The sequence below is a fragment of the Papilio xuthus genome, unplaced genomic scaffold (genome assembly GCF_000836235.2).
Source record: "Papilio xuthus unplaced genomic scaffold, Pxut_1.1 DF826945.1, whole genome shotgun sequence".
Taxonomy (NCBI): domain Eukaryota; kingdom Metazoa; phylum Arthropoda; class Insecta; order Lepidoptera; family Papilionidae; genus Papilio; species Papilio xuthus.
Genome location: NW_013531704.1, coordinates 1,341,992 through 1,356,964, shown reverse-complemented (window position 1 = coordinate 1,356,964; position 14,973 = coordinate 1,341,992). Strand labels below are relative to the sequence as shown.

The 14,973-nt window shown below is 32.5% G+C and overlaps 1 protein-coding gene across 1 annotated transcript in view; it reads right to left on the bottom strand.

Annotated features, from left to right (window-relative positions):
• LOC106121516 (tRNA dimethylallyltransferase, mitochondrial) overlaps window positions 1-14,973 on the bottom strand; it is a 140,434-nt gene that overhangs the window by 4,289 nt on the left and 121,172 nt on the right. The window contains exon 5 of the mRNA XM_013317209.1: window positions 552-667. Within this exon, the coding sequence (XP_013172663.1) occupies window positions 552-667 (116 nt within the window). The remainder of the gene's footprint in view (window positions 1-551; window positions 668-14,973) is intronic.

Genomic DNA, 14,973 nt, shown 5'->3' with positions numbered 1-14,973 from the left:
ATTGCAAATTGGTTGGTTTAAAACGTGAATATTACTTAATTTAAGGAAACAAAGGGCACTCAATTGGGCGATGTCAATTGTCCGTGAAATTAAACTCTGTTAATGTTACAATCCAATAAACATACAGCCAAGAAAGACTTCAATTTTCTTTCTGTACGACTTAAAAATACTCTCTGATTATACTAATGTTTGATTTGATATCTACTACTATAAAGTTTCTTAGCCTGACATAGAAACCTACTAGTCGCCTTTTTATTTGATATAACAAGAGGTTACAATGCGTTTAGTTAAATTCAAAAACTTATAAGTATAGATTGATTAATTTTGTAGAAGTATTTCTTATTGTAAAGCGCCAATAGCTCAATGGCTGATACGGCTACCGAACATTCGTACATTTCCAATATTAAAGTGTTTTGAATCATTTCATGCTTCAAAACACAGCGGAGTTTACTGAGTACAAATTTACTGAGTTTTTCACGAAGCTGTGAAATTTTAAATAATCAGATAATCTTTTTTTAAAAATGGTCTAAAATAGTAAACATAGTACTAACTTGTCGTCTTTAATCCTCTGTTTGTTGTGCCTGTCATGGAAGTTGAGCAGTTCTTGTATCAAACCTTCTTTCAGCATCGAATCCACGCGCGCATTGAGACGTTCATCATGGATTGTCTGAAAATATTAAATGAAGCTATGTCATTAAGATTTTTTTCGAAAATACCAATTCAGAGAAAACAAATGAATACAGTTTTTATTAGAAAAAACTTATTAATATTATGAATGCGAATTTTTCGATGGACGGATGTTTGTTAGAAGATATCTCTGTAACGGTTCAATGGATCTTGATGAAATTTGGCACAGATATACAACATTATGCAGTCTACCTTTTAAGTTATAAGTTTTTTTAATTCCTCTCCGAAAGTTCCGAGGGCGATAGCTAGCTACAATATAAAACAAGCGAATGTCGAATTCATGAGATAAGAGACGAAAATCACCTTATTTCTTTCATGAACTATCTAAATTGTATAATAATTTTATAAGTATACTAGCGGACCCGACAGACGTTGTCCTGTCTACACGTCTTTCATTTGAATTAATGACGGTAGCGCCGTCTGTCGGATCCAATGTAAAACATTCCAAAATCAACAACTATTAATAAATTAAAAATTAATCAAAAAAACATTGTCCAAAATTGTGAATCTAAACCATTCCCAGATCCCCTTGAACACACACAAAAAATTTCATCAAAATCGGTCCAGTCGTTTGAGAGAAGTTCAGTGACATACACACTCACAGAAGAATTATATATATAAAGATGACAGTTAAAATCCGCTTAGTGACTAAATAATTATCATTAACCCTTATTGTGGCGAATACTTTTTTGAAGAAAATCAAAAACTACACAAGTGATCGTATATTTTTATAGAGTTGTATGTATGGTAGAGTATATAATACAAAATGAACATAAGGGTTAATGTGTCTACGTTAAGTACATATGTAAATATGATCGATAGAGATGTTAAAGCTCACTTCAACTTGACAGACGTCAGGAAGTTGGGAAGTTTCAATTAAAACAAAACCACTTAAACAAGTCCCCTTTACTTGAATGTTAAGTGTGACTCAAGTTGACTCAACTTGAGCCGCTTTCGTTGTTCATTAAGCCTCCAAGTTGTGAGTCGCGAACTTAACTTTTACATACGCGATGTTAGAAGAAAGCCGCTTACGATTTTAAAGACTATCTGTTGACTTTTCCTTTATATTAATGATAAAAATATAATGATTATTTAATATTAAAATTAGATAATTTATAGCTTAGTATATTTTTAATTGTGTACTGAACTTTCAGGTACAAAAAAAAAATGAAATGCTTAATCTTAACCAAGACTATTTGAGTAAAGTGCTTTTTAATCAAAAACAGATCACTAACATTGATTTGTTTACTATACAATTTGCCGTCAGTTTATGATATGACCAGTCAGATTATAAACTAGGTTCACAGTCTTACGCTGACATAGATTGTTATATGCATTTTATAATTATAATACTAAACATAAGATTCTGCAGCTGCTGGTCCACTATTTTTGTATATTTTTTATATATATGAATTAAATAGTAAATAAGACAATATATAAATGAGATACATGATTAATATAGTTTACATTGTACATGTTTGTTTGTTGTTTACATATAAATAAATAATTTCCTATAAAAATAATTATAATAACTCAATACAATTGTAAAGGAAAACCGCAATAGCTATAATTAAGCTTTAAATAATGCTAGATTCGAATCAGGTACCTACGGTACCTAGGCGATAATGACGACTAGACAATCTGAGTCGTGACTAACTAGCTGTCTGGGATTCTTACTAAATGATATGATAGAACTTGACCTTATAGTTATTTATAGTTAACAAAGCTATTTATAGTACAAAGATTTTTTTTACATTTAAAGGATTACTTGTGTTAGTTTTGTGTCAGATATTTGTGATTGATTGATAATTATTATAATAAACGTCGGTGGCTTACAGGTTAAGAATTGACTTGTAATCTGAAGGTCCTTTGTTTTTTAAGTTTTTTTTTAGAGGGGAATGCTTTAGGCATACTCCGTGCCTCGGGGAAGGCACGGTAGTTATCTGGGATTCTCTCCCCGAATGGGAGCATACCCACTAAGCCCCTCTGTTCCCTCATAGCCATAATGTGGGACGCCACGGGATCGTGTTAACTTACCACCGCGACGCCCCACTGACCAGCCCGAGAATAGGGCTCCTCAATGCGCCCCCAATGGGGCGCTGCACCCGTAAGCGCTCCTCAGAGACGACACCGTGCAATGCAGGTTCGGGATCTCTGGTTCGGGAATCTGAAGGTCCTGGGTTCGAATGTACCAATGTGTTTTTCAATTTACATATGTACATATGAAGTTTTTACGGTGAAGGAAAATATCGTGATGCAACCTGCACATATCTGCGAAGAAATTCAAAGGTATGTGTGAAGTCACCCTGCAGTGGGCCAGCATCGTTGAGCCTAGAGTTAAGCCTAGTCACCCCAAACTTAGAGTAGGCTTCGAGGCCTTAAGTGAGGATGTATAGTGCGCTGATGATGATTGTGATGAGTCATATGAATTAAAGCTTGATGATTCGTTTAAAAAAGTAAAGTTTGTATACGATTCATGGTTTTTGTGAGTCATTTAGCAAGGTGTAGGCTTCCAGGAAAAATGTTGCGAAATTGTACAAACTTTATTTTAATATTAAAGCACGTTGTATAAAGCCATGAGTTTTCCTGTTTAGAAGTTATTTTCTTTTAAATACTCTAATTTATTTTTGTCAGCCAGTTATAGTGTTTTTTTTTATATAGACACTGCATTAAATAAAAATGTAAGAAATATTTGTTACTTTACGTATTGGGCTGTGAGAAAATATTAAGAATGCTTTTAGTATAATTTTTGTAATAATCAATTAATTTATTTTTGAAATATCACACACGGAATAACACATTCGATAAAATGATTTTATATGACAAAAAGAGTACTGAGAGGCGGACGGACGGACAAAAATGTGATCCTATAAGGGTTCCGTTTTTTTTCCTATGAGGTATGGAACCCTAAAAAACAAAAAACTAAAAGAAAAAATGCTCTAAATTATGTGAATTTTCTAGATTATTATAATTTTTTGATAATTTAAATCTTGAAATTCTTCCAAATATTAAATTTTAGTTATTTTATTTGAGTGTTTGAGTAAAAAATCTATTTGTGAACTTGATTTGCAAATTTGCTAATTTAAGATGCATTCTATTCTTATCTAAAGTAATTTAATTTACATATTATAAAGTCGTTTAAAGGATTATCTTAAATCGTACTGCTTTGAAAGAATCGCGAGTGGCATATTGATTTGTCGAAAAAAAAAAACACAATTATATGTCCGTTGAACCCGATCAGTGCATTCCAACGATACTATTAATAAATTGCCATCATCTTATTTTTTAGGTTATAATTTTTTATCTATACTAATATAATAAAGCGGAAGAGTTTGTTTAAATGCGCTAATCTTAGGAACTACTGGTCCGATTTGAAATTTTTTTTTGTTGGATAGACCATTTATAGAGGAAGGCTTAAGGATATATGGCATTACGCTGCAACCAATAGTATTTTCTTAATTTCGCGCGGACGGAGTCGCGTTCGACAGCTAGTTACTTAAATTTACTTCGAATTAGTAAGACCTTCTTGTCCTGTTGTTCAAATTTCGACAACAATCAGAGATTTTTTTATAATATGATTGAAATAGTTTAATGCAATCTCTACATTATCTGTTACAAATTATTTTCTTAAAAATGATTACAAATTTTCGCATCACGTTTTAATATATTTTTTTTATAAGAAAAGGGGGCAAACGAGCGGTGGGAACACCGAACGATAGCCATGAACATCTGCAACACCAGTGGAACTGAGAAATGTTGCCGGTCTCTAAGGAAATGGTATGCTCGCTTCTTGAAGGTCCTTAAGTCTTATTGGTTTAGAAATACCGCCGAGGACAGACCAACAACTGTGCGAACTCGAACCTGTATACGCGAGAATTGGCTAAGCGAGAAAGCTCTATAAGTGAGAGATTTCGTTCGGACCGGAAGAACGTCCTCCATAAGTGAGACGTTTAAAGAAACCTATTTATGCAATAATAACATCACTGTTTCAGGTTTGTCTCTAATGATATTATTTCTTCTTAAAGCAAAAAAACTAATATTTAGAAATCCTATGTACAAAATTTAGTTATGTGGTGCTATATCATAATACTATAAATTTTATAATCTTATCTAAAATCTAGATCATAAGAAAAACACAGAATATTCCATAAATAATTAAGAACATTTTCTGTTAATTAATTAACATATTATCTCATATTTTTAAGGAACTAGCTGTCGCCCGCGACGCCGTCCGCACGGAATAAAAAATCAACTTAATTAGTACACCTTGTTTTCTTCCAGATTATGTTCTATATATATACCAAATTTTATCGAGATCCGTTCAGCCGTTCTGGAGATACCTTCAAACAAACATCCATCCATCTAAACATTCGCATTTATAATATTAGTAAGATATAAGAAGGATGACAATATATATTTACATTGATGTTTATAAAACATTATAAACATTTGAATGTCAAGACAATGACGATATAATAAAGTGGTTTAGTCAAAAAACTTGATAGCATTATAATATATTTTGTGATGGATACTAAAAGTCATATAACATTTGTTTTCAATCTTTTTAATTAAAACAAAGACCAATTTAATTTTATTTCTACAACATTTTGTAGATAGTCCAAATATTACATCTTCGATGGAATAGTTTCAATAGAAAGTGTCTACAATAACTAGTAGACTATACCAAAGGATATTTAACGAAAACGATGTATTTATCGATGTTTCAAAAGGCGTTCCGTGTAATATTCGTAACGATTGGATCGCTTGACAGAACTTTTACTTGAAAGTAATCCAAGTGCGGGAGTACCTTAGGCTATTTTTCAATTAAAAGTCACAAACAATCGCTAGTTAATAATATTTGTTATGTTGAAGCGACTTAACTCAGTATAAAATGCTAAGTGGCGGACGAAAGGGAAAGTGCCCGTGACCTCGCCATCATGCGTAGGAGGAACAGAGGGGTTTAGTGGGTATGCTTCTCATCTGGAAGAGAATCCCACATAACTTTCGTGACCCCCCCGGGCACGGAGTATGGATACAGCATTCCCCTTTGAAAAAAAAGTATAAAATGCTACGACAAGATATTAAACATAGTTAATATTAGGCGAAGCTAAACCTTTGTACCCCTTTTGTAAGAAAATTGCTTTAACTGGTCAATCTGTACTTTGACTCTATTAGTTTATGTTCAGAAGAAATGCATCAAGTATATAATCAAAGAAAATCTTTGCTTAGGCATTATTCGATTCGAGGATCGATTTTTGAACAATGGGTGACAATGAGTAATTTAAAAAAAATAATTAAAAAAAATAACAACTAAAGAAATAGAATTAACTCAACCTAATATTAACATACACAAGTGAGACACATATTCAGAATAAATAAACTCATTTGAAATTAGCAAGAAATTATTCTTCTAGTTCAGATTTACTATATAAATAATATAAAAATAATTTTTAAAATAAATGCTCATTTACTTAACAATATTAAGCAAAGCGCGTATTAACACGATTGTTTTTTGTTAATCAGAAACCAAATTTCCCGCGTCTCGGTTTATAAATTACAATAATCGTAATAAATTCGTGGCATAACGAGCGCCTTCAAAGTTCAAACAACGTCTGGCCTTGAGAGCTTGTGTGGAATTTTTTGCCAATAACTTTAATTCAATCAAACGCCGTGTACATTATCGTCCAAATGTTAATAAAGATGCGTTCACACTTGTTTAACTGTCCACTGAATTTACAATATAATAAAAAGGATTTTTAAGGACATTTGTATCTAATATATAGGACACGTAAAAAAATAAATACTGCAATGTATACCACGTTAATACCTATTACCTTACCTTAGCAGAAAGTAATTCGCTAATCTGACATTCAACCATAAGTAATAAAGTTATTAGAAGAACAAAAAGAACTACCAATCTGGTTGATTGCTTGATATGATAGGCAAGGTTAAAAGGATGATATGGAAGTTAACTGAATAGATTATAAAAGGTAAATTTTTTACATCATCCAAGCTACTTCGAATTAAAATCATAAAAATTCTCTACCGTATCACGTTGCGACATCCTAATAAGAAACAATATAGTATTTGTTTCGTTATTTAGTTGTTCTAGATAAAGTTAAAATAATTATACTAACTTTTTAAAAACTTATATTATTTTTACATATCCGTCAGTGTATAACGACCTTTATATTGCTACAGACTTATAATTATTTATTCAAAATGTTAATTAGCACAAGCGACTATCGCGTATTTTATTATTCTTATGAATGAAAATTCAATTGATTGTTTTATGCGATTCGTATTCACGGCCACTGAATGGGTGTGCCTCAGCAACGATCAAGTTTTGCTACTTCTAATGTTGTCCTAGGCGGTTTATTATTTTGACATATAAAATCAATCTACGCATTTGAAATTGTGTAGTCAAACCTAGAAATCGTCTACAAAATCCTATTTACACAAAAATCACTATTTTTTTTTAATATTTGCAGTTTTTTGTGTAAATTTACTAATATTTCTTTTACCATTTTAAATAAGCTCTAAGCTTGTGCTACAATATGGTTTATTATAATAGTCGAATGGCGGGATTCGAACCCTCGACCTCGTGATCGGAAATCCGTACCCTTAACCATTAGGCTATTGACGTTTTTAAAAACTATTAAAATAATCTATGGTAATAGCAAATAAATTATCTTTTGTGTATTCTTTATTAGACTTTTAGATGTTGTCTATGATCAAAAAATTCTATTTGGAACTTTTTAGTTACAAATATGTAGAATTAAGAAAACAAATTACTAAACTTATTTAAATTTAAATGTAAAAAGTAAATAAAAAGGTAAATTATACCTTATTTTTAATTATAAATTACCAAAATATATTACCAATATTAACTTACAAATTGATTCTTTCAAAACCTAAAGGTATTAATATTCCTTCGTCGTGGTCGCAGAGCGATTTAAAAAAAAAAGACAAAATTTAAATTCGATAAGAAGCTGATAGTGACAGGTCTATTTGGAATCTAAATTTTGTTTTATTTTTTTTCGAACGCAGACCTAAGACGCTACGAGAATAGACGCTTCAATAAACACAAGGGGACTTTCGATTGACAAAGGCAAATTACAGACATTCAATTGATTTAAAATACTCGTATATAATACTACATAATGTTAAGACCCGAAGTGCATTGTTTTTTTTGTAGGATAAATTATATTTGACTGATTATTATTTTATAGTTTTTATATTCTCTTCTTTATCGTCTTCATGTGATTGGAAGATATTTTTCAATTTATCTGGTTTTTTTTTCTAATTAAAATCTCGGCAGATGCGCTGTCGTGTTATTTTCGAAGTCTTTGAATTTACAGACATTAAAAAAAGATTTGTATTATAGATTCCAAAAGTCATCGTCCGTGTTGGCATTTTTATTTTTCTTTCTTTTTCGAGTTTTCCATGTTTTAAGCATAATTAAAAAGTTCGTTTCTGATTTAATTCAAAATGTATCTTGTTCGTGTTTAGTTTCGAAAAAATCTATTCTATTATATCATTAATATTTAAATTATATATAAAAACCCAAATTTATACACATTTTTGTCTTCTATTTAAATAAAGATAACGGTTGATGACTTATAAATTTTGAAAAAAAAAAATATCTAAGTACTGGCACAAAAAATTTAAGAAAAATATGTACCTTTTTCGCCGTCGTCTTTTTACACAGACAAACCTATAGAAGTAACCAGCATTAAAAATACGTTGTCCCTTTTATTCTCTTTGAAAAAAGAAAGACAACAAGATATTTATACAAGTGTAACGGCAGTGGAAACACACATGAAACAACAGGATTCCTATTTTAAAATAATGTCACAACTCTGTCCCGTCACGTAACTAGTTAGCAACGCCTCTTCCGCCTTTTAATTTTTTTTTATCATTTTTTAAAGACGTAGCGTAGCTGTGTGTTCGAGTGACCTCGGACAGTGTAAACTAGACTCGGATAAAGGAGACTACACAATATCCCAGTTAACGGACATTTGAAAATATTGAATTTTTTTTTGTGTTTTTTCAAAGTCGGATAGACAACAGAACAATTTTGTAATCATTAAGAGAATTGTATTTTTTAATATAATGTGGTGTCGAATTTAGTAAGAGTCAAAAAGACGAGTGTACCAATATTTTTATATATCACTAGAGTACACTTGCTATTTCGACTCTCACCAATGAAGAAGTCAATGTCTCTATCCTATAAAGAAAAGATGTTTTTGTATTGAGTGATAATCATCATCATCATCAGCTCACTATACGTCCCCACCGAGGGGCTCGGAGCCAACCTTAAGTTAAGGGTGATTAGGCTATAGTCAACCACGCTGGCCAAGTGAGGGTTTGTTGACTTCACACATATCTTTGAATTTCATCATTGAGTATTAATATTGTTTACGAAATGCACTTAAAAATACGTTAAAGCTAATTAAATCAATTAAAAACACTTTAACCATTTTACTTACATATTTACTCACTAAACTTATTCAATTAAAATATATTGTAACAATGTAAAGGTAACTTAACAGTCGTATCGAATCAGCAAAGTATTAAAATTCATCAGGAACCAGCTGCGCTGTGACCGCCCTTGACTCGTACCCGCCACCAAATCCGCTAATTGTCGACCTAGACGCGCCTCCCGTTCACTAACGTTCATTTTTACAGTAGAACTCCATTGCCGTGACGTTTGTAACATATATTATTGTCCCTTTTAATTCTTTAAGACTAGGAAACATATACGTATCAACGAGCTATTATTTATATTATTATTTTGAAGAAATTCTACTAATATTATAAATGCGAATGTTCGGATGGATGTTTGTTTATAGGTATCTCAAGAACATAGTCTGGAAGACAGTCATAGTCACGTAGGCTACGAATTAAGTTTTTTTAATACCACGCGGACGGGGTCGCGTGCGACAGCTAGTATGTAATAAATAATAATGAGGTGATAGATGTGGCAATAATTTTGGATTATTAGGAACATTCAATTAGACAAGGATTTTTTTCTATCTCTGTTTTACTGGCTATAGATAGATAGAGATGGGTGTTTTTTCATCAGCCAGTGTCATGTCAATAAAAAAATATAGACAAGCTTAGCGATCTCCACCTTGAAGTGTAGGAGGCGTTGTCATCACCGAATAAGCAAAAAAAAGCAACAAAAAAGAAACCTGTTTAATAGTATTTTCAAAAACTTTGCGACTTTTCAAGTCATCAGCGCACTGCGCAGTACCCTCCTCCTGTTTCTCGCTACGCCCTAATACATATAAAAGTCTGCGCAGTGAATCACGCGAAGTTAACAGTCGCCTAGATATTTGTAAAGTAAGAATAATACTGCGCACTGCAGATTTGTATTAGAACATATGCTCGTCCCTTTCATTCACTTTGATAAAAGAGAGACCACAATCCAAGTGTAACGGCGGTGGATCTATCAAAAAAGCCATGTTACATTTATTATCTATGATGGAGTCATGTTATAGACAAACCATAAATCAAGGAGGTGTTGAGCTATCAATAATATAACCTCTTGTTAGATTAATCGTTCTGTTATGAAGGCAAAAGAAAAGAAGGCATGAATAAATTACTTGCATTAAAATTGTTTGAACTTTAACTTTAAATCAAAAATAAAACTGGCAGTATATATATTAATTAATTTAAAACTCGATTGTGTTAAAAAGCTAGGGCTTAATCTTAATTAGTTTTTAAGATTTTATACTATGGCTTACTTTCTTTATTTTCTTCTCGTTTACTCAAAAAACGGTACATAATATTTCAGTTTCATAACCTTAACTTATCAGTTTATCTATGAAGACTACTTGACAAATCGTATTTAAAGGATCCGACAAATAAAATCAGAAAAGGTGTTGAGAGGTTTGTCCGTGTCAGCTAAGCTTATGTTTTCTTTAGCGCGGGCGGTTCGCAGTCAGTAAATAAATGAAGACACCTTAATGGTTGTGTAAATGGGGCGCAATTCAATTTCGGGCGGTGTGAAACAAGGTGGCCGCTTAAAACATGCCGCCGACGATTCCAAAGGCGATTACGTATCGTATTGTACAAGTGACAATAGATGGGCGTTTTATGGCGATCATACATTGCGAATCAGTTTCGGGCCAAATAGATAGAGAGGACTCATATACAACACCACGTAAATATTTGGAACGAATATTGTATCTTTGTTGCGCGTGATTCGTACACAGAATATTGAATCGTCGTCGCGCGAGTCTGTTATTCGGTAAGTGATTACATGTCAATTGTATAAGTTAGTTCGGCAATCTTGGTCGACACCGATTGTCTTGTCAAATTTATATAAATATCATTATTAATTTAGCTCAGTATTTGTAGAAATAAGTTTGTCACAGTAAATTCTTGCCAGATATACGCCGTTGTCTTTTCCGCAGGTGCTTGTGCTTTGAGCCACAAAGCGGGCAAAGAACTTCGAGATATTTATACTCGTGGTAAAAAAATGATGTTTGACAATAGTTGTTGCTATGCGGGGACGCTGCGGTGTCTAGCTGAGAGGTATTTGATGGCCTTAGCGCTACGTCGGAGGCAGGTTAAAAAAGAAAGCGCCCAGTGACCCGCGAGTCCGCGCTACGCGGAGCTTTCGTTTGGAAGCTCAATTGTGTGGAGTATTCCAAGCGTTTCCATTCGTTATTGACGTTTGAACATTGTTTTAGCGGCACTTATTATTTTTTATTATAGTACAAATACTTCAAAAGAAGAAAAAACCTGTTACAGTCAATACACAACTGTGTCTATGCATTTACGTCATAATAATTATGTTTAAATGATACAAAACAACTCGTCTGTAAGATCAATTAGAAATATAATACGTCAGTTGAAATCTTTGCTTTGTTTAAAGGCGTTTAAAAGCCATGGTTTTGTTGCAAAACAAACATTTACTTTGAACCCCAATGAAAACGAAGGGTTGCTCCGTGAAATGACCCTTGCTATTGACCCGACTTTAGATATTTTTACATTAGACATGCAAACGTAATTGCATATCAGTTTGTAAGAATTATTGGTCATACATGTTTTTGTTTGATATGAAATTATGTAGCATTTGTGGGGGGAAACCGTCGTTCAATACGTGAACACATTCCTCGGGCCATGTGGAGTGTAGGGTCGCGTCGTGTGGCGTTCGCAAGGAGTTTAAAGACCTACCATAATACGTATTGTATTATTACTGTTGCCGTGTTGGGTCAAACGTAGGGAAATAAAGAAAAAACATAACGGCAGGTGCAAAGGAAGCGTCGTGTAAAGGGTGCTACAAAAATTGAAATTATTTTATTAATGTCCTTATCTTTAGTAAATTATTTTTGTTTTTATAAGTAGTTGTTATTTCTAGATAAAGATAGATTTATAATACTATCCCCACTGACACAATAGCTTTTGCAATGGTATATTTTGTTACATTTTATTACAATTTGTATATATGGGTTTATAAAATACAAATCCTTCAAAGCATTACATATAGATGCCTATACCAAAAATGTTTTTATGAAAATTCTGTAAGAACAATTTTATTATTATTTTTATAACACCCTATATAAGTAAAGGGTGGTTACAAAGCAACAGGTGAGCGTTGAGTGAGGACGCTCGCGTGCCCCGACCAACCTGCCGCGGCGATTTGATGAAATGCCCTAACGAGCACTCACACAATTATATTGCAACTAAACAAGAACACACATTCTAATGTCTTACACCTTTAACTTGTCACTGTTGTGTTTAGGAACTTTTTTGTGCGCGAATAAATGAGAATAGGAAAAATTTCAAGGACGCGTCAAGTTTGGCGCGTCGCGTTACATGATAGAGAAGACATATATTTTAGTAGGAGTAAAAGAGAGAAATATATTATGCCAGGGTTCTTAAGAGAGAATGTATTTTTGCGATCCGTTGTTCAATCGTTCTTTCTTTCATTCACATTCATATACTTTAAGAACAAAAATGGCGGGTCAATTTTGATATGTCACTCTCATTGTATTTATTTTTTGTTTTGATTTTAACTAAACGATTTTATGTAACTTCTCAAGCAAAAAATATCAACAACAAAAACTAAATTAGGGACAAAATTACCTTATTATTAAGGTTGTTAGAAAAACGAAAAAGGGCAACGTAAATAAATCGTTCTATTTTATATCGCACCTCAAACCATACAATTGATTTGCATAACCGCGAAATTACGCCATTATGAATTCCCAGTAGAGTGACAGGCGTTTAACAAATGTAACGCGTATATTAACGTTTTACGCAAAAAAAAAAATTCTGACGAATCATCAAAGAAATTGCTATTTATATAATAAAGGTATTCGAAGAAAATTCGCTAGATAAAAATAAGTAGAGTTACGTTTTATGTTTACATTGTTACTAACAGTCGCCCGCGACTCCGTCCGAGCGGAATGAAAAAAACTTAATTACTACTAGTAGTCATCTCAACTTGAACTATAATTTTTTTTTGATGTTAACAAATTTAACGTCACCTATATTTTCTAAGTTCCTCCTAATGAGATAAAAAATATACTACTAGCTTTTGTCCGGTACTCCGTCCGTGCGGTATTAAAAAAAAACTTCGTAAGTAGGCTATGTGTTGTTCCAGACTATGTTATACACCTATGCCAAAATTCAGCGAAATTAATGCTGCCGTTCTGGAGATACTTTGAAACAAACATTCATTCATCTATTCAGACATTCGCATTTCTAATATTAGTAAGATTATATTATGGAGTCGTATACAATCGTAAGATATCTAATATTTTATATTTAGCACTTTAATTACTATTTACATGAATATCCAAGATTAAGTATATATATTTATATGGAATAATAGGTCTGTAGCAGGTGCAAGACGCGTGCCCCTTCCTTAAAGATAGGGTTCCTAGGGTTGTCAATTTTAAATTTGAAAATAATTTTTTCGATTTTTAATAGGATTTTATATGATTATTTTATTAACTCTCATACCTAAGAAGTTCTGATTTAAAATAATTTTTATTTATTGATTTGTTCACCCTGATCTGCATTCAAAAATAAATTATACATTTGCCAACTTGTTTTGTTCAATTCTTTAATATAGCTTTGTGCCAAAAAATAGTCCTAGATTTTAATGTTACATTAATTTTAATATAATCGTGATAACAATAAGACATGTGGCCTCGTGAAAAAATAACTAATACGTAGTCAAAAATCGCACGAGCCATTTGACATTGTTTTCATTTCTTGTGTGGGAAGACGATCTATTACGTTGAAAGTTGAAAAAACGTATATTCAAAATAATGGGTTATAAAAATTTTCCATACCATTTTTAATTACATAAAATACATTTTAATTAAATCATTTAAAAACATAAAAAAAAATATTTTTTGTTTTGAACATTTTTTCGTTTCTCATTTAGATGAGTTTTAATGAGTTCTTTGGAAGTCATTAAATATTATTATATATATAAGCTGTCGCCCGCGACTCCATCCGCGTGGTATAAAAAAATTAGTAGCCTGTGTCCTTCCAGACTATGTTCTACCATTATGTCAGCGAGATTCATACAACGGATCTCGAGATACCTTCAAACAAACATTCATCGATATATCCAAACATTCGCATTTAATATATTAGTAAGATTTATTTTTAATGTAATTTAGAATAATTTTTCTTTGTTTAATTCAACGTTGAAATTACCTTCAAAGGTTCGTGAGACTGTTAAGGTCATGTAAGGTTTACATACTTTCGACATTTACATAAATATTAAATAGTAGTATCAATAAGGTGGCATGGAATATCCTCAGTTCGCTGACCTATACCCTTACAAATAGCAGCTGTCTTTAATCTCTGATCCATGCCTTACGTAGTTGTAGAAATAATTGCAAATAAAATACAGTCGCATACCGATTGCACAGGGCCCTTACGAAGCACCTTGCGCATACGAACAGATGCTTGTGCGAAATTCTTACAATTTACAACTGGCGTATTAATGATCCCATATTTTATGTATTTATGTACTTGCACGTCTATTTTATAAACAAAAACATCTGTAGGGTTAATGACTTAGCTTGGGGGTCATGTAAATAATACAATGTAACCTATACTGATGAATTAAACAATTTTTTATATGATAGAACTGCGATCGCAGTTATCTGAAAGAGCAGATATATAAACACGGCTAAACACTCACGTATATTCGTCCGGTGGCGGCACCGACGACGCCGACCGAAGAGTGAGCGACGGGCCGCGTCCGCGACCAGTACCACTCATCCTGATGAAGGGCACCCGATG